General features: G+C 50.9%; 1 protein-coding gene across 1 annotated transcript in view; it reads left to right on the top strand.

Annotated features, from left to right (window-relative positions):
• Positions 1-23,717, top strand: part of Aldh1l1 (aldehyde dehydrogenase 1 family member L1) — a 47,184-nt gene that overhangs the window by 9,208 nt on the left and 14,259 nt on the right. Inside the window, exons 5-16 of the mRNA XM_038317985.1 lie at positions 770-871; positions 1,439-1,528; positions 2,465-2,602; positions 4,859-4,984; positions 6,491-6,582; positions 9,994-10,141; positions 10,945-11,064; positions 12,766-12,893; positions 14,047-14,197; positions 15,838-15,908; positions 18,224-18,329; positions 20,796-20,883. Of these exons, the coding sequence (XP_038173913.1) occupies positions 770-871; positions 1,439-1,528; positions 2,465-2,602; positions 4,859-4,984; positions 6,491-6,582; positions 9,994-10,141; positions 10,945-11,064; positions 12,766-12,893; positions 14,047-14,197; positions 15,838-15,908; positions 18,224-18,329; positions 20,796-20,883 (1,360 nt within the window). The remainder of the gene's footprint in view (positions 1-769; positions 872-1,438; positions 1,529-2,464; positions 2,603-4,858; positions 4,985-6,490; positions 6,583-9,993; positions 10,142-10,944; positions 11,065-12,765; positions 12,894-14,046; positions 14,198-15,837; positions 15,909-18,223; positions 18,330-20,795; positions 20,884-23,717) is intronic.

The raw sequence follows: 23,717 nt of genomic DNA, 5'->3' as shown, positions 1-23,717 counted from the left end.
CGGAGACTTCTTATTAATTACGAAAGCTTGGCCTTTAGCTTAGGCTTTTGCCCAACTAGGTCTTTTAACTCAAGTTAACCTGCTTTTATTAATCTATGTTCTGCCACATGGCTTGGTTTCCTCTCCTCTGTACTCTATGTCTGACTTGCTCTGAGTCTTGCTGGCATCTCTCTGCCTCTCTTCTTCCAGAGTTCTCTCTCTCCCTAGAAATCCTGCTTATCTCTCCTGCCTAGCTATTGGCCATTCAGCTCTTTATTGAACCAATCACAGTGACACATCTTCACACAGTGTAAACAAATACTCCTCAACAGCAGCCAGAGTCTCAACTTCTGAGCCACCTCTCGAACCCCATGACACTGTTTCTTGCCAACAACAGCTCCCATGTCCTCCCTCAGGGTGGGTTGCAGGCTCCTCACCTCTCCTCAGTTTGGATCCCAGAGAAGCTACTTCACTGCAGATGCCCAAGTCCACATCAGGGCTTGGGATCTATTCTCCTTCAGGACAGTTCTAGACAGCAGCACACAGGCTGTGCGCACATTATCCCTGGTGGGGCTCGGCAGTTTCCAAAACCTAGAGATCAAAAAGTCCATAGAATCTAAGACCATGAGGTGTTGCTGAGGGTCTGTGTGTCATTGCACCTCCCAAACCCTTTCACCCACACCCTGTGCCCATGCTGTAGGGTTCCTCGTGTGCCTGCAGGGTGAGGACCAGGGCTGGGTGTGGGCGGGACCCTAATGCTGGGAAAGCTGACTGTAGAGTCCCCTTGCAGGTGCAGGCTGTGCGAATGATCTCAGAAGGCACAGCCCCCCGCCTCCGCCAGCCTGAGGAAGGAGCCACCTATGAGGGCATTCAGAAGAAGGAGACTGCCAGGGTGAGTACCAGCCCCAGCTACCCGACGTGCCTGTGAATAGCTGGAGGGCAGAAGTGGCTCCGCGAAGCAAGGTACAGCTGACAGTAACAGAAGCAGCAGTGGAGGGTGGGGTTACAGCAGGGCATCAGGACATGGAGGGAGCAAGGTCCTGCTTCTCTTTAAGTCAAAGGAGAAAGCATCGCTCCAGGGAGGCAGGAGAACAAGGGCTATGGGCATATCTCAGCCTTAGTGTCAGAAGCTCCAAGACGTCTGAAAGGTTTCTTGGAACCTCAATGGGTAGCAGTCCCGTGGCTGCCTCTGCTTGGGACTGGTTATCTCTGCATGGGCCCTGTATACATAAAGATGCTGTGGTGGGGCTCTTCCTGGGGGCTCTATGGGACCTTCTTGATAACAGTAGATAGTGCAGCCTGAGAGAGACTTAGGGTCAGAGCCCCAAACCAGGGCACCCACTATACACTCATGCCCATGTCCAGGAGGAAGCCCAGACCCTCCCTGCAAGGCTAGACCCATTGTGCAGCAGGGGACTAGGAGAGGCTAGCTGAGGATACAACATCTTGGTCCCCACAGATCAATTGGGACCAGCCAGCCGAGGCCATTCACAACTGGATCCGTGGGAATGACAAGGTGCCAGGTGCCTGGACAGAGGCCTGCGGACAGGTATGTTTCCATGAAGTGGATGTTCAGTGGGAGACGCTGTATGCCTCCACCCTGCCAGCTGGAAATCTGCCCTCTAGGTTTGAAATGCTTGATACATTCTATAGCCCTAATTCTACCTCCTCCCAGATGCTCCAAATCCAGGTCTAGGAGATCCTGTACCATTCAGAGCTAAAATAAGATGTCTGCTGCCCTTGGTGGCCCCCAGCACCTGCCGCAAGCCTGGGCCCTGCTGAATTGGCTGTTCAATGGCTTGAGCCCCACCCCTGTGCTCTCAGATGCCACAGGTCCAGCTCTGACTTTGCCCCAGGGAAGAGACAACTTACTCTGAGCTGGGACTGGGGAGCAGCCAGACTTATGATAGGGAGGTGCTTGTCTTGTACACCCCTCAAAGTCAACCAGATGCCCATATGTTCTGCTGTCTAGTTCCCTGACCCCCCAGCTCACTGTAAAACCACGCCGAGGTCTCTTCTCTTCCTGCGCTGATGCATGCATGGCTCATTGCTTTGCTGGTTCATTTGCAGCAGCGGCCAGCAGCTGCCAAGGGTCGGTGGCCTAATGGCATAACTTGAGAAGATTTTCCTTGGGGGTTCTGTGCCCCTGAGGTCTGAGGCTCTGAGTCAGTGCAAAGGTCTCAACGATGCCTGAGATTTGAAGTATCCAGGTCCTCGGATTTTCTTGGTCTTATCTTCAGCTCCAAAGACTGGGTCTAGGTCCTATTCAGTCTTCTGTGTAGATTGCAGTTCCTCCAGATCTCTCCTGCTCCCCCTGGAGGCTGGTCTTATGCCCAGTCAGCCTTGCACACTCTAGGGTCATACCCCCCAACTCCACCCTACCCTCCTGTACCTCTTAGGTTCTCAGCCCTGTGGAGCTACAGCTGGGCTGCAGGCAGCAGGGCCTCATCTGACATGTTGTCTCTTGACTTTTCTGACTCCATAGAAGCTGACATTTTTCAACTCAACGCTCAACACTTCAGGCCTGGTGGCTGAGGGAGAAGCCTTGCCCATCCCAGGAGCCCATCGTCCAGGCCTGGTCACCAAAGCGGGGCTCATTCTCTTCGGGAATGATGACAAAATGGTAAGAAGACAGCAACACACTGCTGTGAGTCACTTGCCTGCATCCAGACCCCAGGCTTCCCTAGAAGAAACAGGAAGAACCAAGAGCCAAGGGAAGAGCCCCAGTCTGAGCACAAGCTGGCTGGGAGGGTGGTGCGGTGGGGGGGGGGGGGGAGACGACTGTGCTTTCTGTGACAGGCTGGACCCTGTGTGACAGAAATCCTCTCGAGTAGGCCTTAGGCTTCGCATATGTTTTCAAGACCAGGTCTTTAAACCCCTAGGCCTCAGTTTCCCTCTCGCTGAGTGGGGATAGGATAGTGACTGGTGCCGATGGCTGCTGGGCTCAGGTAGATATTACATCTTCCAGAGCCCTATGAGATAATTATAACTACAACGCAAGACTTGAAAAGTTTGCCCAAGGGTACCCGGGCTAGGAGCAAAGCTGGGCTTCAGATCCTAAATTCTGGCTCCAAGGCTGTTGTGGCCCTGACACTCCACTCACACGAGATACTGGGTTGAAGAGAGACAGAGCCTCCAACCCTTAGCAACCTTGACCGCGCGAGCATGAGTAGGGTGGAGGGAGGAGAACTGTGCTGACTGACACGGGTCTCTCTCATCGTTCATGTGCCTGATGTGAGGGAGGCCCTGGGTCACACACACCTCCAGAGAGGCTGTGTGAAAGCCGCCATTTAATGGTAGATGGGCACTCAGATGTGCACAGTGGATGTGTGCAGACTGGTGCTGTCCGTCATGTTGTGGTCCCTAGAAATAACATCTAAGAGTGACATTCCCCAAAAAACAATTATTCAGGAACATTATGGGACAAGCCCATGATACTGTGAGGGACAGGCTCAGAAAAGTCATGAGGTCAGGGGTGGGCTTGTCTGACCCAGGTGTCTCTGAGGATATGCTGGCGTTGCCTCCGCCTTGCACATGGAGCCCTTGGCCTCTCCTATCACGGGTGCTTTCCCATTAAGGGCGCCTGAGAGGAATGTGCAGGAGGCTTCCGGTGGCCAGTGGCTTGCAGCATCTGGAGACAGGGATTAGCATTCAGGAGGGGCGGGTTCCCAAAGGCCCTGGCTGCTTCTGCCACTATAGCCATACAAACAGCAGAGCACAGAGCCTTCAGGAAGTGTGTCTCAGGCTTGCTTGCTGGGTCCAGCTGGCCTTCTGCTTGCTGAAAGTTCTAGAACATCTCCTAAAGCAATTGGATTGACGCTGCATCCAGCGCTGGTTGCCTGATTATGATAGGTACAGAATGTGGCTCTAGAATATTCTTTTTTTTTTCTTTCTTTTTTTTTCCTCATGGTTTATTTTTTTTATATTTAAAAATTTCCATCTCCTTCCCTCCTCCTCCCCCCTCCCTCCCCTCCTCCTCCCCCTTCCCTCCCCTCCTTCTCCCCCTTCCGTCCCCTCCCCTCCACCCATACCTCCAGGTTTTATAATGTATAGTATGAGTTATTTGAACTTGGTCAGCTCATAAATAATTGTTTAATAAATGTTAGAAGGGGGAAGACAAGGTAAACAATTTTGGATGAGCTTGCAACAGGCTGGCATGTTTCCACTGATAAGGGTGAGTCTAGGCATTTCACACTCTCCACAAGCTCCGCAGAGCCGGAGCCGGGCTCTGCCTGGAGTGCTGTCCACAGGAGTGTAGACTATAGGTTTACAGGACTCCCCTTGTATCCCTTCCTCTCTCCACCTGCGTCTCAGACAGGCATCTGTCCTCTAGATGTTTCTGTGGGCTTCTGGGAGTGATCGCATGATTAATGATTTATCTTTTACTTGGTTGACTTTCACAGTAGCTTTGTAAGCATTTTGTTTTGTTTTTCTGATGAGACGCTGTTCTTTTAATAGAAATAACATCGCTCAACAAAAGAAAGCACACAGCCTGTGGCACACAGTGATGAGGGTCTGCCTGACATGAGGGAGGCCCTGGGTCTCTGTCTCTCTCTCTGTCTCTCTATCTGTCTCTCTCTCTCTTTTTTTTCTCTCTCTCTCTCTCTCACACACACACACTTGCACATACTTGCACACATGCATTACACACAGAGAATCTAGAAAAGCAAGCACAATGTGGTAGGTGATTGTCAATTAGGACAGGCACAGGCCATGTGGTCTCTTCCATGTCCCTAGGACAGTGTCTCAGCTCTGAACACCCCCGTCATTTACCTGGGCTCCCTGCTTCCTCTTGACTGTGAGGGCTGGAGGAAGAGTGTGAGCGCCCTGCTCAGCTCCCCATCCTGCCTTGGTCCTACTTAAGTTCTCCCTTTTGCAGCTGCTGGTGAAGAACATCCAGCTGGAGGATGGCAAGATGATGCCAGCCTCCCAGTTCTTCAAAGGGTCTGCTAGCAGTGACCTGGAGCTGACAGAGGAAGAGCTAGCCACTGCCGAGGCTGTGCGGGTAAGAGACACCTTCAGTGGTACCATCCTGCTGGACAGATTGCACAGTGCACATGTGTTTTGTGTGTTCACATTCCCTGGAGCTGGGGATATGTTCTGGCCTTGGAGCTAACATTGGCTGTCCTCTTTTGGTATTTTCTGATGTCCCAAGACCCTTCCTCTTTAGTTCCTGGGCCCCTGGATTTGGGTCCGCTGAATCAGGCTTTTCTAGGGACTCACTCCCAACAGTTAACAAATGAAACTGTCAGCTTTGTAATAGTTAAGGGAGGTAGGGGCTTAACCCAATCACCAGTGATGAGTGTATGGTCTGGAACTGGTCTAGAGGGGGCAATAACACAGTATAACCCAAGCGGTGACCAGCACCAACTTCATAGTCAGGTTCCCCTCCAGCTCAGTCCCCACAGGTGCAGGGACACCACAGGTACAGGGACATCACAGGTGCAGGGACACCACAGGTGCAGGGATACCACAGGTGCAGAGGACACCACAGGTGCAGGGATAGCTCTGTTTGAGGAGGTCATCATTTCCATGACCCAGGAATAAGAGAGGGAGCTGAATGGAGGTGGACAGGGTCAGGTCACAATGAGACCTTGGTGTTATATTACTGCAGAGTAAGACTCTACAAGAGACAGACATGGAGTGCCATGTGGTCCATAGCAACAGAGAGCCAGCATCCTCCCTAGGAATTCTGGGCACTGTAAAAAACCGGGAGGGAAGGGAGGAGGGAAGGAGGAGTTCCAGATTGCTAGCTTTAACATCTCCCTCCAAAACATGAAACAAAGCAACCAAAGACATTTCCAGAATATTCCTGGGGCTGTTGTGGCTCTGGCCCTGCCTTTGAGCCTGCCTGGGGTTACTGAGCCAGCTGGACCAACAGACTCCAGGCCTAAGATGCTTGCCTACGAAGGCTACCATGGAGGCCTGTGTCATGGGGTGGAAGCCCTCCTGGAGAATGTTGGATTTGGGTAGTTCAGTCTGGCATCTGTTAGGAACAGCCATCTTACCTTGACCATTGGTCGGCTTCTGTAATTAGGAGTGATGGCCACTGGGCTGGTGGCCCTGACCCCTCCTCACTTGCCCAGTAGGCCAGTAGCTGGTTCTGTGATGCTTCAGAAGTCCCAGGTCAGAGGAGTACTAGCCAGCCAGTGTCTCAGAGCAGACAAGATTCAGGTCATAACGCCCTCACTGTACCTGGCCTTCCTGTCATAAGCATCCCATGCCGCCCTATCAGTGCTGTGCTGGGATTACTGGGACCCTGACAGCTGCACCAAGGCCAGGCATGAGCCTTTCTATTAGCGCATCATCTTCCACTGCCTGCACCGTACCGGGAGACCAACCATGTGGCAGGAAGTCAGCAGCCTAATGTCATGGTGGCCAGAGCTGTGGCCCACTCTGAGCCCTTATGTAGCAACAGTGCCTCGAAGACTGTAAAGAACCCTTAGCCAGCTGGGAGGATGGCACCCTACTTCACCAAGCACCTATGACTGTCATGGCCTTTGTCTTTCAGAGCACTTGGATGCGAATCCTACCCAACATCCCACAAGTAGAAGACTCCACAGACTTCTTCAAGTCAGGGGCCGCATCAGTAGATGTTGTGAGGTGAGGCCAGGGCCATTGGGGTCCCTCCCAGGTATCCACTGTGGGCCCACTGAGGCCACTGTTGGTTGTACTCATGTATCATGCATGAGTTTATCAGAAAAGGCTCTATGGGCAGACCTGAACCTCTGTGGAAGCTGTGCATAAATGTCTATCCTCAAGCTGGCCTCTTATCCCAGAAGGGCTGCTGATGTCCAGCTATCACTGCTGTCCCTTGGCTGATGCTGGCTATGGCAGATTGGGGACTTGGGCTCACATGTAGTAGCTCCTAGTCCTAAGAGCATTAGTACCAGTCAGGATGGCAGATGTGGTGACCTGGGAAGCTCACTATGTCACAGCTACTGTCTGGATGATTCCCAGCCATCCCAAGCCAAGTGTAGGGTCAGAGAGCTGACCCCTCCTTCCCTAAATAGGAGGATGTGAACATAATCCCAGTCTGACAGCCACCCGTGTGTGAGGTGTGTGTGTGTGTGTGTGTGTGTGTGTGTGTGTGTGTGTGTGTGTGTTTAAGGGTGTTGTGGCTTGGGAGGGGAGGTGCAGTTGCTGTATTGAACACTAGGGTGCAATATACACACCCACTCGCAGTGACCAGCAGACTGATCTGCCACTTGGACTCTTGCTGTCCTTCGACTTTGCTGCAGAGGCCCTGCTTGTTGTTCAACAGTGGCAAGTTCTAACTATAACAAAAGGAAGGAAGCAGGGTGCATCCCTGTGCCCTTGCTTGCAAGGAAGAGTAACTTGAGGCTCCAGAGGTGGAAAACCTGCTGGTAATCCTAACAGTGTGAGGGGGTGGGGATGAGGGGACAGGAGGATTGAGATTTCAAAGCTAGTCTTAGCAACATAACAAGTTCAAGCGGGCCTATGCCATGTGAGCCCAAGAACAGTAAGATGATCCAAATTGGCTTAAGAAGACAAAACCCAGAGGTTTTGTCAGGGAACCCAGAGAAATGATGCATTAGCTAAAAGCACTTGCTATTCTTGCAGAGGACCTGGGTTCAGTCCCCAGAACCCATGTGGTGGCTCACAGGTATCTGTAATTCCAATTCCAGAGGATCCAGTGCCCTCTTCTGAAGTCACCAGGCAAACACATGATACACAGACAGACAGACAGACAGACAGACAGACAGACAGACACCCGTAGATTAAAAAAAATCTTTTAAACTAAAACAAGAAAACAGCAACAAACCCAACAGTTGGCTTTCCTGAGTGGCCACATACTGGTGACCACAAAGGCTCACAGTATGCCCTACTGGCACTGTCTCCTACCTGGAGACTGGTTCATTGTCAGGCAGGGTTTGTCTTCGTGGTAACAGACAGCTGCACAGTCTGGTTCTACATCTTGCTAGAGTCCTAGTGAAATGGGCATTGGCTTTCATGGCAGCTTCAACGCATTTCAAATGTTGATTTCATTGGCTCCATGAAGTCACATACTCCAGTAAGAACCTGTTACAGGCCAGAGAGGGGCGTGCATTGATTGGCCATGGCTGGATCATGTGACTACCTCTGGAGGCAAGAGTTGAACTGACTGCCTTCTTCCCACATTTGAGAAAGAGCGGCCAGTGCTGCTACCCTGGGACATGCAGATGCTTCTGTGAGAAGGAGATGCAGGGCGAAGCAGCAGAAGCAGCGCTCGCTGGCTGGCTGGCCGCCATGTTCAGGGATGAGCTGCTTATCTTTGGAGAATGTTCAAAAGCAGACGAGCTTAGGTGGGGAAAGGCTTCTGCACAGGAAGGAGGACGGGTGTGTTGTTCAATGCTGTGTGCATAGCCGTCTCCAGAAAGCACCGTCTGAGCTCTTCAACTACTTGCTTGGTGAAGGGCATTGCTAGTGAGTGGAGGACCATGGCACAGGTGAGAGACAGCATTGAAGGTTTCCACATCTCTGAAGCCTGCACTCTGGGCCGCTGGAGTCTTCCAAAAGGAAGCTCTGGGTAGGAACTGGGGACAGAGGGGTGAAGAAGACTATGTGTCATAAGACGTGGGTCACATGTCAGATCTATTTTCTGGGTAGCTGGTCACCCCCTAATCATGGTTTAAACTGACACCACTTATTGCCTCCTGTTCTTTGGGTCAAAAGTTTGCAGTGGGTTCAGCTGGCTTGGACAGGTTTGGTCAATGTTGCAGGGCCCATGTACAGGTCAGCTGTGGATGCTCGCAGAGACCAGTCCTCACTTGTTCCTCGGCTGGTGACAGAATCCCAGGAAGGCCAGAAGAAGTGTGAAGTGTTCATGGGGACGGTGTTTAGTGTGGATACATCGTGTCCCACCATGTTCTGCCAGCAGAAGTGTCCTAGGACCTCTGCAGCTTCAAGGGGTTGGGAACTCCCTAATGGTAGGAGATTCCATCAGTCAGTGGAGGGGTGAAGCCTCAGCAAAGGGAGAGGACATGAGTGAAGGGGTGAGGCTTCAGCACTGCCTGGTCTAGTCTACAGTCTGCTACATGTTTTAGGCACGAATTGGGTCTGGGTGCTTGGCAGAGTTGGGAGTCTTGTGTACTGTGGAAGATTGGGGGTGGGGGTTGAGGGGATTTGGACTTCCACCTTGAAGAATGATTCTTTGTTCCTCTGTTGCCTTGGTCAGGGTTCCTGTGGCTATGATAAACACCAGGCCAAAGAGCAACTTGGGGAGAAAAGGGTTACAGGCCAGGAACTCAAGGAATCCCAGACAGGAACTCAAGGCAGGAGCCTGGAGGCAGGAACTAATGCAGAGGCCATGACAGAACACTGCTTACTGGCATTCATGGCTTACTTGGCCTGATTTCTTATAGCACCCAGGACACTAATAGTATCAAACACTTCACCGGGTTTGTATCTGCCCCATGCTGCTGCTCTGGTAAAATCCCTCTGGGCTTCAGCCTCCTTCTAACTGGGCTTTGCTTTCCAAGGATTGGGTGTGGAAAGTTCTCTAAATATTTGGAACCCAAGTCCTTTATCATATACTTGATTTGGACATACTGTCTCCCAAACAATGGTTATTAATAATCTGTTAGTTGTCAACTGTCATTCAGTGTGTTTGTTGTCTCAGAGACACAACAAAATTTGAGAGATTCTGTTCTTTTGTGGTTTCTGCTTTGTGGATGATAAAATCAAAGACTCAGATGAGTCAGCCCTTTGTTCAACATCAGTGGTTGGTACCCAGATGTGTGTATGTGTGAATGTGTGGGTGTGTGTGTGTATGTGTGTGTGTGTGTGTGTGTGAGAGAGAGAGAGAGAGAGAGAGAGAGAGAGAGAGAGAGAGAGAGAGAGAGAGAGAGAGTTTGAAACCAAGGCCTCTGCACCCAGCACCTGGGCTTGCACCCTAGTTCCAGGCTCATGAGCCCCACTGAGTGACAGTTCAGACCACCTCCACTTACACGGGATCCACAAGGGTCTGCTAAAGCTCCGCCCCTCTCTCCATTCTTCTTCTCTTCCCCTCAGGCTGGTGGAGGAGGTGAAGGAACTGTGTGATGGGCTGGAGTTAGAAAATGAAGATGTTTACATGGCTACCACCTTTAAGGACTTCATCCAGCTCCTAGTGAGGAAGCTGAGAGGGGAAGACGAAGAGGACCAGTGTGTCATTAACTACGTGAGTGCTGCCCTGGGCCTTGCACTCCCCCTCCTGCTTCACCAATGCTGGGTAACTCTTTCGCAGAGACGATTGCTGTCCAGTGCACAAAGTGTAGGCAAATCCCACATCTCAAAGCCTAGAGGGGCTGGAGAGGTGAGGAGGGCAGGCGACCCTGTGCACGCAGCTTGTGCAGAGCAAAGTGAGCCACAGCGGCTGTGAATCCCTTTGTGAAAAGGATCTTGAACAGTCTCCCTTAGGGTAGCTGGGCAGTCTAGCAGCCCCAGAGGAGTGGGGAAGTACAGGTGGCCATGGTGGATATCAGGTCACCCGTAGGACAGTAGACAAACAGCCAGGGAACAGATTTCAGGATGGGGCTGGTGTCTGTGGGACTCCTGGGTTCAGAGTGGAGAAGTCAATCTGGTAGTGAAAGGGTCTTGCCACCATAGCAAGCTACCTCCCAGAACCCCACACACCTCGCCCAGTGTCACACACGAGGACCAGGCAGAGGTGGCCTCCAGCCCTGACACTACCCGAATCGGTATCACTCAGTGGCCCCACTGTCTAGGAGCCTCAGCCTTTGCGTGGTTGGCTGTACATCCCTCTGTGCATCCTTCTGTGCATCCCTCTGTGCGTCCCTCTGTGCGTCCCTCTGTGCGTCCCTTTGTGCGTCCCTCTGTGCGTCCCTCTGTGCATCCCTCTGTTCGTCCCTCTGTACATCCATCTGTGTGTCCCTCTGTACATCCCTCTGTGTGTCTCTGGGTGTATGCCTGTCACAGAAGCCTATGTGTTTGAGATCCACTGTAACCGAGCTTCTTTCCTAGGTGGAAAAGACAGTGAAGAAGCTGACTCTCCAGATGCCCTATCAACTCTTCATCGGGGGTGAATTCGTGGATGCCGAGGGCTCCAAGACCTATGATACTGTCAACCCGACAGACGGAAGTGTGAGTGCAGGCCACAACCTATCCTCCCCCCCCACGCCCAGCTGGCTTCTAAGGGCATGGACCAGGGGTCACTTGGATGTGTGTGTCTTTGTTAAGGACATGAAAGGTTCCAGCCTAGGCCACAGGAATGGAGGAGAGCAGGGCAAGGAGGGGAGGGGTGAGAGGAGGCAGGAAAGCACTGAAGAACCAGAATATGCTTTAGAGACTAAGGATGTTCAAAAGCTGTCACTACCCTCCATGCTGCAGCCATCCCGCTTGCATGGAGAACACCATCAGCAAAGTCTTCCTCAAATGTAACACTGTGTTTTTTTCTTTTTTTATATTGTTTTTATTGAGCTATACATTTTTCTCCACTCACCTCCGTTTCTCTCACCTTCTCTATCACCCTCTCCCATGGTCCCCATGCTCCCAATTTGCTCAGGACATCTTGTCTTTATCTACTTTCCATGTAGATTAGATCCATGTTTGTCTCTCTTAGGGACCTCATTGTTGCCTAGGTTCTCTGGGATTGTGAATTGTAGGCTGTTTTTCTTTGCTTTATGTCTAAAAGCCACTTATGAGTGAGTTCATATCATTTTTGTCTTTCTGAGTCTGAGTTACCTCACTCAAAATGATGTTTTCTAGAACCATCCATTTGCCAGCAAATATCAAGATGTCGTTATTTTTTTCTGCTATGTAGTACTCCTTTGTGTAAATGTACCACATTTTCCTTATCCATTCTTTGATCGAGGGACAGTTAGGTTGTTTCCAGGTTCTGGCTATGACAAACAATGCTGTTATGAACATAGCTGAGCACATGTCCTTGTGGTACGATTGAGCATTCTTTGGGTATATATTGGTATTGCTGGGTCTTGAGGTAGGTTGTTTCCTAGTTTTCTGAGAAATTGCCACACTGACATCCAAAGGGGCTGTATCAGTTTCCACTCCCACCGGCAATGGAGGAGATATAACACTGTGTTTGCCAGACATTCTTGACTGTGACTCTCTCATGTCATGACCCGCTGCATATGCTACATCACATGAAAGGCCACATACCCAAGGCTCTCCTTGATGTGACCCGACACAGGGATGACGTTCCGTCTGCTGGTCCCCACTCAGTCCCACAGAAAATAGGGCAGCTTAAAATGGATCATTTGGGCGAAGTAGACAAAGTGAATCCCAAGGGGCAGATAGAATGGATGGTGCACTCAGGATGCCAACCTTGCAAGTGTGGCATGGACAGGCCTCTGCCAGGCTCCAGGGCCTTGGGTGGGAATGGCAAAGTTGTTCATGGGCACCTACGAGGAGATGCTGCCTCATCCTCTGCCCCGTCCTTCCGACTCCCCTTGGCTACTGCCACATCCCACAGCACCTATCAGGCCAGGAATGGAACTGGGGCACGGATCTAAAATCCCTCTGTGTAGAAGCCTCTCTGGCTCAGCTCACTGCCCCAGTGGATCTCGGCTTCCCGTGTGAACAGCGCCAGACTGCCAGGGCTTCTCAGATGCAGCTGGGCTGTCATCCCCACGGGGCTCCCTGCAGATGTGAGAAGGATGCTCAGAGGCCTCCTCAAGGCCCCACCCTCCTTTGCTGATTCCTCCCTAGCCACTAGGGGCAGCACTTTCCCTCAGTGGCAGCCTACGTGGTGGGGACCCTGCCTCTGGGTAGCCGAGGATGAGGCGGGAGCCAGAAGAGGCTGTCACGTCTCTGTTCCGTCCACAGGTCATCTGCCAGGTGTCCCTTGCCCAGGCGAGTGATGTTGACAAGGCAGTGGCGGCAGCGAAGGAGGCCTTTGAGAATGGACTGTGGGGGAAGATAAACGCACGTGACCGGGGCCGGCTCCTGTACCGGTGAGAGCTCGGAGCACCTGCTGCCCTCACCACCTTCAGCTAGGAGGAGGGGCAGGGGCAGGGGCAGGGGCAGGGTGGGACCTGCCAGTGGGAAGTGGTCTGGGCACTGCAGCCTAAGGCTTAGGAGATGCCTGGTGGAAGAGGCAGGCGAGGTGTCCACAGCTAGCTGTGACCTTAAAGGAAAGGTGCAGAGGGGAGGCTGCATTCCAGGGGAGCTACAGGGGCACAGCTCAGGTGTGAACCAGCAAGGACTGGGGGTCCCTGTCAGCCAAGGGCAACAAAGGAGAGATGTGCCTGCCTCTTGCTGCTCAGCCTGGCTGCTACCGCTGGGACTGCCTGGTGCCAGCTTTTCTTTCAGGATTTTTAAAAACTGTTGTTACTATTATAGTGTGTGGTATATGGTGTGTGTGTGTGTGTGTGTGTGTGTGTGTGGTATGTGTAGTGTGTGCTGTTTATGTATGTGATGTGCAAGTGTTGTATGATATGTATGGTGTGTATGTGGTGTGGTGTGTGTATAGTGTGTGTGGTATGTGTGCTGTGTATGTGTGGTGAGCATGGTATGTATAGTGTGTGTGCTGTGTGTGTATGTGGTGTGTATGGTATGTGTGCTGTGTGTGTATGTGGTGGGCATGATATGTGTGCTGTGTGTGTATGTGGTGGGCATGATATGTGTGCTGTGTGTGTATGTGGTGGGCATGATATGTGTGCTGTGTGTGTATGTGGTGGGCATGATATGTGTGCTGTGTGTGTATGTGGTGGGCATGATATGTGTGCTGTGTGTGTATGTGGTGTGTATTGTATGTGTAGTGTGTGCTGTGTGTGTGCTGTGCATGTATATGTGATGTGCGTAATGTTGTATGATAGTCCAGGCAGGTGATCACCTCTTCAGAGCAGCTTCGGGAGGACATTGTAAAGGTGTCAATCTATAGGGAGAGGAAAGGAAGGGGACAGAGGGTGTCAGTCTCACACCCATCCAGAAAGGTAGACCTTACTGTCCCATCTTACAGATGGGGAAGGTGAGTCCAGCTCATCTGAATGACAGTTCTAGTAGTGGAGGGCAGAGTCCTCCATTCCATAAGAAATGGCACTGGAGAGCAGGTAAGATGGTGGCACGCCCTAGCCGGTCTCACGCCCTTCTCTCCACATTGGCCAGGTTGGCGGATCTCATGGAGCAGCACCAGGAAGAGCTAGCCACCATCGAGGCCCTGGATGCAGGTGCTGTCTACACGCTGGCCCTGAAGACGCACGTGGGCATGTCCATCCAGACTTTCCGCTACTTTGCTGGCTGGTGTGACAAAATCCAGGTGGGGTTTGGACTCCTGTTTCCCGTGTGTGCATGCGTGTATATGCAGGCAGGTTCCAGGGGAGGTGGCGGGAAGGGCGGCACCTTGCTAAGCACGCTGCCAAACAGCTACCACGGTGGCGGCTTACAGCATGGGCAACTCACGATTCTGCAGGTGAGAGCCCAGCAGGCTTGGCCAGTTTCGTACCCGGGCCTCACAGTATGCCCAGCGTTCTGTCGCAGCAAGAAATACCTAGGGAGTCAACTTGTAAAATGAGTGGGTAAATTTTGGCTCACAGTTTGGAAGGTCCCCATGCCCAGTCTGTTAACTCCGTGGTGCCTGGGACTCTCAGCACACATCCTGCTACAAGAGTAAGTGACAGAGCAAAAGAGGGGGAGATGGGGTGGGGAGTTGACTAGCTCCTCGAAGGACACTCCCAAGACATAACCTCCAGCAGCTAGGCCCCACTTCTTAAGAATTTCTCTACCTCCTAGTAGTGCCCTTTTGAGGAACAAGCCATTAGCATGCAGCTAATAAAATCCAGCTATGGCAAGTGCATGGGATGGCTGGGCCTCATCTTGAGGCTCTGAGGAAGGCTTGTGTCCAGGACCATTCAGGTGTTGCCAGAGTCCTGTTTGGGGGATTACAGGGCCCCTGTCTGTGCTGGCTACAGGCAAGGGTCTCTCCCCCACTCCTGGCCTGAGCCCTCCATCACATGTCATCTGTGAGTTTTGGGTCTCTGCCACTGTCTTTTTTTTAAAGCTTTCTTTCTCTTTCTTTCTTTCTTTCTTTCTTTCTTTCTTTCTTTCTTTCTTTCTTTCTTTCTTTCTTTCTTTTTTTCTTTCTTTCTTTCTTTCTTTCTTTCTTTCTTTCTTTCTTTCTTTCTTTCTTTCTTTCTTTCTTTCTTTCTTTCTTTCTTATGTATACAACATTCTGCCTGCATGTATGCCCGCATGCCAGAAGAGGACGCCAGATCTAATTACAGATGGTTGTGAGCCACCATATGGTTGGTTGCTGGGAATTGAACTCAGGACCTCTGGAAGAGCAGCCAGTGCTCTTAACCGCTAAGCCATCTCTCCAGCCCTCTGCCACTGTCTTATAACTGTGGAATGTGGTCCTAGGAGTTCCTGTGGAACTTCTAGGCCCATACATGCTTCCCCTACCTCCTGAAGTCCACTGGGAGACCTTGCACATACCCCGCCTTGGGGTCAAGCACACCATCTGGGAAAGTTCCTCAGGGAGAGGAGAGCTCGAGGCAATTCTACTGCTAGAAGCTGAGAACTATGAAGCATGGTGGCCACGTGAGAGGTGGCCTACCAGCCACCACCCCCATTCTGTCACCTGTGACTTCTCTGGAGCCACCTCTTCCTGGACCCCCTTGTTGTAGGGGCAGGCTGGCCTCCAGGGGCCTCCTCACCCTTTCACTGCGCAGATAACAGCTTTCTGTCCTGACGTGGAACTGTTGCTTTGCCCCCTGGGTGTCCAGCCTGACGCCTCTGAACTCCTGCCATGTCCCTGTCCAGTTAAGCCGGCAGCTCAGGCCTTCAACCCAGCTCCTCATAGGACAGTCAGTGCCCAAACAAGACCCTGGGTCTCCTGGGTCTCCTGCAGGGACTGGCTGACCCCACCCCACCCCGGTGACGCTGCCGTGTTTCTTTTAGGGTGCCACCATCCCCATCAACCAGGCTAGACCCAACCGCAACCTGACCTTGACCAGGAAAGAACCTGTTGGGTGAGTGACAAGGCACAGTGGCATAGAGTGACAAGTGTGTTCTGGGATGCCACACACCTGTCTGCAGCTCGTAGTATCCCTGTGCGTGTCCATGCATGTCTAAAGTGCCTGCTCTGTCGGGCACTGCTGTAGTCACTGTCTTTTATTTAAATGTACAGTAACTGGCAGTCTGAGCCATGATGGTAAACGGGTTTACATCTTGACCTCCACCGTCAGTCTCCCTAGGCACATAGCCCCCTGCAAGCTGGAAGGCCAGGGAGACAAGAGCCACTCTGTCTGAGAAGCTGGAAGGCTCAGAACAGGAGTCCCACATGGCACAGCCCCCCAGCCTAGTGGATGCTGCCACCCACATTCAGGGAGCAGCTTCCTTTTCAGTTCCCAGAGACTCCTCGAAGTGTGGCTTAGCCAGTCTCCTAAGTGTTTCTCGGTCCACCCAAATTTGAGAGCCAAGGTTAACCATGGCAACGGTGCACGCCAGAGCTCAGTAGGGCAAATGCAGAAGCAGACTGCAGAGGATCCTGGCCCTCAGCACCTCATCTCACACGCGGAGGACCCCAGGCACAGAGGAAGAGGGAAGGCATGGTGGGACACCTTGGCCATAGGTATTCAGAATCCTTGTGTCACAAGCATGGGGAACCCCTCACGGGTGTATGGGGGACTTAGGAGCCTGCATATGGCTCTGTAGGAACAGGGGCTCTATCAAAAACTCAACTGCCATGGTCTTAACACATTCTCCTGAAGCCCGGAAGCGGGAGGGAAGGAGGGAGGGAGGGAGGGAGGGAGGGAGGGAGGGAGGGAGGGAGGGAGGGAAGGAGGACTCAGATCCTGCAGGGCAGGTAGGATCACTGTGTGAGTCAAAGGTAAGAGGCCTCCCACCCAGACCCAGAGTAGCCACTAAGAGCTGCCGTGCTCTGCATGGCTTAGACATTGATCTGACTTGGGTAACGGAATGAAGAAATGATAGCACACATACAGAAAGGCAGGGGTTGGGCGGGCCTTGTGTCCTGATGGAAGCATGCAAACAACAGACCGGAAACTCAGTGTACTTGTTTCATACATCTGAATTGAGGAGCCGGATTAATGATATGCAGCCAAATAAGGAGGGTTTTAGTTCATCTCAGTGGGATGGAGGTCTCTGTAGGAAAGTGACCTCAGGTGTGAGTGTTCTAGAGGGGAAGCCATAATTGACATTTGTGCACATGCTGTTAACGTCTATACGCAGACGAGGGGAAGGTTTGCCGTTCCCATGGTAGAGGCACATGGCCGCTTGGTCCCATGGCTTCAGGCCTGTGACCACCCAGCATCATGGCAGAATCACATGGCACAGGAAGCTGCTCACCTCACGGCAGCCAGGGACCCTTCAGCATGTGGGGACACGTAAAATCCCAATTTGTGTGGCTGGTGGCTGCCGACAGCCTTCGGCATTTCTTACATACCTGTTACCCTGACCTCCATCTCTGTGGCTATGACACAGTTCCTTTGTGAGTCTGGGTGTGTGGGTTTGTGAAGGGGGGCATAATTCACCCTATGGCAGGGGGACTCTTCTGACATTTCCCTTATTTGGGTCCCCTAAGATGCCACTTCTCCCCATAGCCACCATTCAGCAGCCTCTGTCACCCACCTAGACCCTCTGATATGCCCGGTGTCTGCTGGACAAAGGCATGCAGCCTCCTAACCCCCAGTGCCTTCTACCACTCCTAGGGTAATGTGCAGGCTCCCAGTTGACCCTGTTCCATGTGGGCTCTGGCTGACACCTACCATGCGTGTGCTTTCTCAATACCTGGGTCTAATTAAGAAGTCTCCTTTCTGGTCCCTTGATGGTAGTGATGGTGACACAGGAGGCCAGAGAGGCAGAGCCACACAGGAGTAAGCTGTGGCCAGCATACCTGCTCCCTACCACACGCCCAAGTCACACTGGCCTGAGCGTGAGGCTCACACACCAAGCCAGAGCTTCTCAAGGATGTCTGACCTCACCAGACTTCCCACACAGACCCCATCTTTTCCTCTTGCTGGATTGGCCTCCAGCCTGACACTTGGAAGGACCATATTCCAGGCCCTGCTGGCCCATCTTATGCCATGTCCTCTCATGACCTCCTGACCTGAGTGCACACCTGTGTCTGTTTTCTGTACCCGCACCCTGCTTCCCTTCCTCCCTAGACACTAGCCTCACCCCAGCCAGCAGCATTGGAGGGATGGGCTGCCTCAGCAGGGCTATTGCCTTTCCTGGAAATCCTGACTTTGACAGCTACAGCTGGGGAGTCCACTCTGGGCAGCTTGGCTGAGGAGGGACAAATGGCCTCTGCTGTTGTTTGCAGGGTCTGTGGCATTGTCATCCCCTGGAACTATCCACTAATGATGCTGTCCTGGAAGACCGCAGCTTGCTTGGCTGCTGGGAACACTGTGGTGATCAAGCCTGCCCAGGTAAGCACGTTCTGTACCAGCCTGTGGCCCATGGAGGTGATGGGGAACTCACTCTGTCAGGAGACGGGACCCTTAGCCTACACTGCACTGCTGCTAGGAGCTGCCCTTAAAGCCCAGCTTACCACGGCTGGAGATACGTGTCAGGGATGGTACTAGAAGGCAGAGCATACTGACCAGCTACTACTAATGGAGACCTGGAGACCGAGCTGGCACATGTCACTGTTCAGTGGGCAGAGGACAGAGTTTCTGCATCCACTCTGAATCTACACTCTGGATCTTGTTTTGTGTCCCTTGCCTGTCCCGTGCTCAGAGCAGGCCAATGGTGCCAGTAAACTTGGTTCATTGTCTCTTTCTGGCTTCAGAAACCAGAAGCCCTAGAAGGACGTAGTGTGGGCAAAGACGTTTAGGAACCTTCCAGCTAGACCAGTAGAAGTGGGATTTCATGGGCCACAGGTGCCCTCCCACGCGTGATGACAGCTCGCCTAGCCTCTGTTTCATCTCCACACTGATAGCCATTCATCCACTGCTGCCCCCTGGAGGAACTGGACACCAGGTGCCATCTTTGGAGTGGCCAGTGGCCTTCCAGGTCTTTGAAGCCCACTGGCCCGGAGGGCAGCAGCATAAGAAAACACTGAAGATCCTAGACCGTGTGTGCCAGAGTCCGCTCTCCCATGTGTGCCGGAGTCCGCTCTCCTCCAGCTTTTCACTCAGTGTTAGGATTTTTTATTTATGTCTGGTTCCCTTTTGTTTCCCGTTTCTCAGGCTAAATATAGAGTTAAATTGAATTACAACAGTAATTGGACAGTTAAAATTACCATTTGTATTTTATTTTTTGCTAATATCTTCTCATCGTGGTTTGTTTAAGAAGATTGCACTTGGGTCAAAACAAATAAACAAACAAACAAACACCTGTCCTCTGAAAATTAGACACCAGAGGACGAAAAGACAGTTGGGCTGCGAGGTGGAGCAGCAGTTTTTAAAAACGTTTGCTGCTTTCCAGGGGTCGTGGGTTCACTTCCCAGCAACCACCTCAGGCAGATCCAGAGGCTCCTACACTTTTTTCCGGCATGTCCCAAGTCTCTCTCTCTCTCTCTCTCTCTCTCTCTCTCTCTCTCTCACACACACACACACACACACACACACACACACACACACACACGCACACACACACACACACACACACACACAGAGAGAGAGAGAGAGAGAGAGAGAGAGAGAGAGAGAGAGAGAGACACTCCAGCTCAAGTGGGCTTTCACCTGGCTCTTTCTATTTTATTCTTTGCTTTTATTTTTAAATTACCTTTTAGCAAGTCTTCCTAGCCCAGCCTAGTTCCTACATGCCATGTTGCTGAGGAAAATTGTCAGCTCCTCCTCTTTCCACTGCTGAGTGCTGGGATTCCAGGCATGGGCCAGCACACCCAGTTTCTCTGTACTGAGGATGGAGCCGTGAGCTTTGGACACCCTAGACCAGTCTTCCCCCTTTCCACATAGGCCAGATCCCCAGCAATGCCTTCCCTTGTTTTTTTCCCCAAGTTAATTCTGTCTATATTTATTGTATGTGTATTATTTATTTACTTATTTTTGGTTTTGTTAAGGCGGGATCTCTCTATGTAACCCTGGCTAACATATTCAACAAATTAGCAATTTGCAGTCCCCAACTTATTTAGGCTGATGAAAACTCGCCAAGGTAGACCTTGATTTTCTGCTAAGGGTGTGGTGCTGTCAGCAGGTTAAGGTCCTTGTTTTGGCTCTGGTCATCCTCACCCTTAGGTAAACTCTGTCCTAAGAAAGGCCACTGACAAGGTCTGAGACCCCGGAGTCACAGCTCGTCATCCAGCCAGGGTCCTGCAGGGGATGTGAAATGACCTTGGCTGGAAGAACAACCACTGAACCAGCAGTATACAAGAGCCAGAGCGAGGATGAATGTTAGGAATGGGAAGGGCTGGAAGCCAACAGGGAGGCCAGAATTACACAGAAGCATGGAGAGCTGGTCACCAGGGCCCTGTGGCCATCCAGTTAAACCAGGGGCCTCCTCTATAGGTCAATGCCTGCAGTTCTCTGAGAAGAAGCTGGTCTCATGCTGAGGGGCTGCTGAGGGTCACCTTGCTGGGGAGCTGAGCCCCTATAGACGGGCTCCTAGCCTGTCCCTGACACTGCTGCTTCAGGCCTCAGTGTAAACACATTGAAAAGAGATGAGCATGGGGTGGAAATCGTCTGGGCCTGGCTGAGGAGCTGCTAGTGGGGGAGTGTAGCATGCTGGGCACTTACATCACTCCTGGGAGAGGTTGGGATGCTAGCTGGGTGGGCAGTGGCTATGGTTGACCATAAGCATGGCCTCCTTGCGGTCACCCTGCTGGTCTATGCACCGCTCCCCCTTCCTGCTCCTGGGAGAAAGGCTATGAAGGGAGGCTCCACCCTACATCCAAACTCTCCCACACTCAGACTTCTGCCCTGTTCCTCCTTCAGGTGACCCCGCTCACAGCCTTGAAGTTTGCAGAGCTGACACTCAAGGCCGGCATTCCCAAAGGTGTGGTCAACATCATCCCTGGATCAGGTAAGGACAGGGATGGGGAAAGGGCTGGGGCTTAGAGCATCAAGGCACACACATGACCAGAGTGGTATTGGGAGGGCCGTGCCCAGGGTGACATGCACTGAGGAGACACAGTGCCTGGAAGGATCTTAACGTTCAGTACCTCCCTGGATGACTTCTGTTTTGTTCTTGTCTGCACTCTGGATTATCTATGTGGCTAGGAAATTGTCTGCCCTTAGACATATAAGAGAATTCATCTGTAGAACGTTCTAGGCTTAGAGCACTTGGGATGCAACGTTACATTAGCTTCTTAGTTAATGGTCTAGTTTATAGGCAAAATTGTATCATGGAGATTCAAAACGTGTTGGTAGGCTGCTGGAGAGATGGCTCAGAGATTAAGAACACTAACTGCTCTTCCAGAGTTCCTGAGTTCAAGTCCCAGCAATCATGTGGTGGCTCACAACCATCTATAGTGAGATCTGGTGCCCTCTTCTGGCCTGTAGGCATACATAAAGGCAGAACACTATATACATAATCTTTAAAAAGATGCCTGATGGCAGAGATGTAGATGATATTCTTTTGTCCTTTTGTCTCCTTTTCCTGTGATTTCCTTTGTCTTTCCCTGCAATCAGTACCTTCTACTTAAGGTCTGCTCTGGTGTTGATAGAGGTGCCTATGATTCCATGACCTTCCTTGCCGACACGTTTACTTTCAACCTATTCACACCTTTGAATCTTAAACACACTCCATGGGACAGTGTGTGTGATCAAATCTGGGGGCTGTTGCTCTTTCTTTCAGACTTATATTTTTAAATTTTAAAAGAAAAAATGTTTTTATTTTATGTGTATGAATGTTTGTCTAAATGTATGTTATGCACCACATGTGTGCAGTGCCTATAGAGGCCAGGAGAGGGTGTTGGATCCCCTGGGACTGGAATTACAGACAATTGTGAGCTGCCATGTAGGTGCCCGGAATCAAACCCAGGTCTTATGAAGAGCAGCTAGTATTTTTAATTGCTGAACCATCTCTACAGTCCTGTTCTTTGCTTTTTGATAGATGGCTTTTACATTTAATGTTATTTTGCTATAGTTAGATTTGACATTTTACCTTTTACTTTCTGTCTTCTCTCTTTACTCTCTGTCGGTCTCTGTCTTACTGCTTTATTGAACAGTGTCATGTTTTAGTTTTTTATGTGGAATCTTGTTATGTTACTAAAGATTATATCAAACTCCTGAACTCAAGTAGTTCTCCTGCCTCAGCCTCTTGAGTGCTGGAACTATAGGTTTGAACCATTGTACCTGACTGACATTTTAATTTTTTAAATAATGATTTTTTACAGTGTGTGTGTATATACATATAAGTAAATACACATATGTGTGTTTGTTAAACTTTTTCTTTAAGATTTAAAAAAATTAACACTTATGCATTTATTTTTCTTTTTGTTTTGAGACAGGGTCTCACTATGTAGTCCTGGCTGCCGTGGAACTCACTGTTTAGACCAGGCTGGCCTGGAACTCATAGAGAATGCCTGACCCTGACTCCTAAGTGCTAGTATTATTTTTTGATAATTTTCTGTGTGTGTCGGTGTGTGGGTATGTGCATATGAGTACGAGTGACTGTGGAGGCCATAGGTATGGAATCTCCCTGTAGCTGTAGTTAATGGTGGTTGTGAGTCACCAGGCCTGGTTTCTGGGAACTGATTTGAGTCCTGTACGAGAGAACACGTGATCTTATCTTGACCACTGAGCAATCTCTCTAGCCCGTCATGTGTTATTTGCTTCTCTGCTTAGAAGCTACTCTGTGAGTTATCATTTACTTCTTAATTCATGAAAATCTACTTTATACTGACTCTGGGGAAACAGAAAATTCACCTGATGTAGCTCTTTGACTTCCTTTTGGCCCAGGAGGTCAGATCCCAGGACTCTACTCAGGGTAGCAAAAAGAATGCTTTCAGAGTAGCTGGGACTTAAAAAAAATATCTTATCTGAGGGCCAGACTTTTCTTTCTGAGGGCAAATAAGGAAATACACATGCTTTCTGATGGTTAAGTTTCTCCTTTACTTCATCTTGAAAAATCTCTGAAAATCTCTGCCTCCACATAGTTACATCTCTTTACGTTCAGATACACATCTCCCTTTGCATATGTACCTCTCTCTACTACACAGCCACACATCTCTAGACATAGTTACATCTATGTTCACACAGTTGCATTCCCCACACATTCTCCGTATAGTCTCCACATAGCTACACACCCTCACACTTCTTCTTTGCACAGCCACATCTCTCTCCATGCAGCTGCATTCTCCACACAGCCATGCACTTCTTCCTCCACACACCTCTCTTCTGTGCAGCTACCTCTTCTGTCTCTCTACCCACTCTGCTACATGTCTTCATATTTCTCTGTCTGCACATTCAACCACAGCTCCCTTTTTAGCACATACACAGGCACACACGCACACACACATATGCACGCGTGCACACACACATACACACACACCTCTCTTCTGTGCAGCTACCTCTTCTGTCTCTCTCTACCCACTCTGCTACATGTCTTCACACTTCTCTGTCTCTGCACATTCAACCACAGCTCCCTTTAAGCACACACACAGGCACACGCACACACACATGCACGCACACACACAGGCACACACATGTCTCACATTTCTCCTTCTACAGAAAAGCCTCTGGACAAATATGAGTCACATTTTCGGGGTCACACAGCACTTCTTGAGCAAACAATAAGAAACAGAGCCAATACTGATCACACAGTTTCTCTAGGGAGGTCATGCTGACCAGGCTGTGAGTAAAGTAAACACATAGCCCTGAGTGGTCAGGGTTCCCAGAAAGAAAGTGACATTG

This window comes from Arvicola amphibius, chromosome 2 (genome assembly GCF_903992535.2).
Source record: "Arvicola amphibius chromosome 2, mArvAmp1.2, whole genome shotgun sequence".
Classification (NCBI taxonomy): domain Eukaryota; kingdom Metazoa; phylum Chordata; class Mammalia; order Rodentia; family Cricetidae; genus Arvicola; species Arvicola amphibius.
The sequence above is the reverse complement of the archived record's forward strand: the minus strand, read 5'-3'. Positions and strand labels throughout refer to the sequence as shown.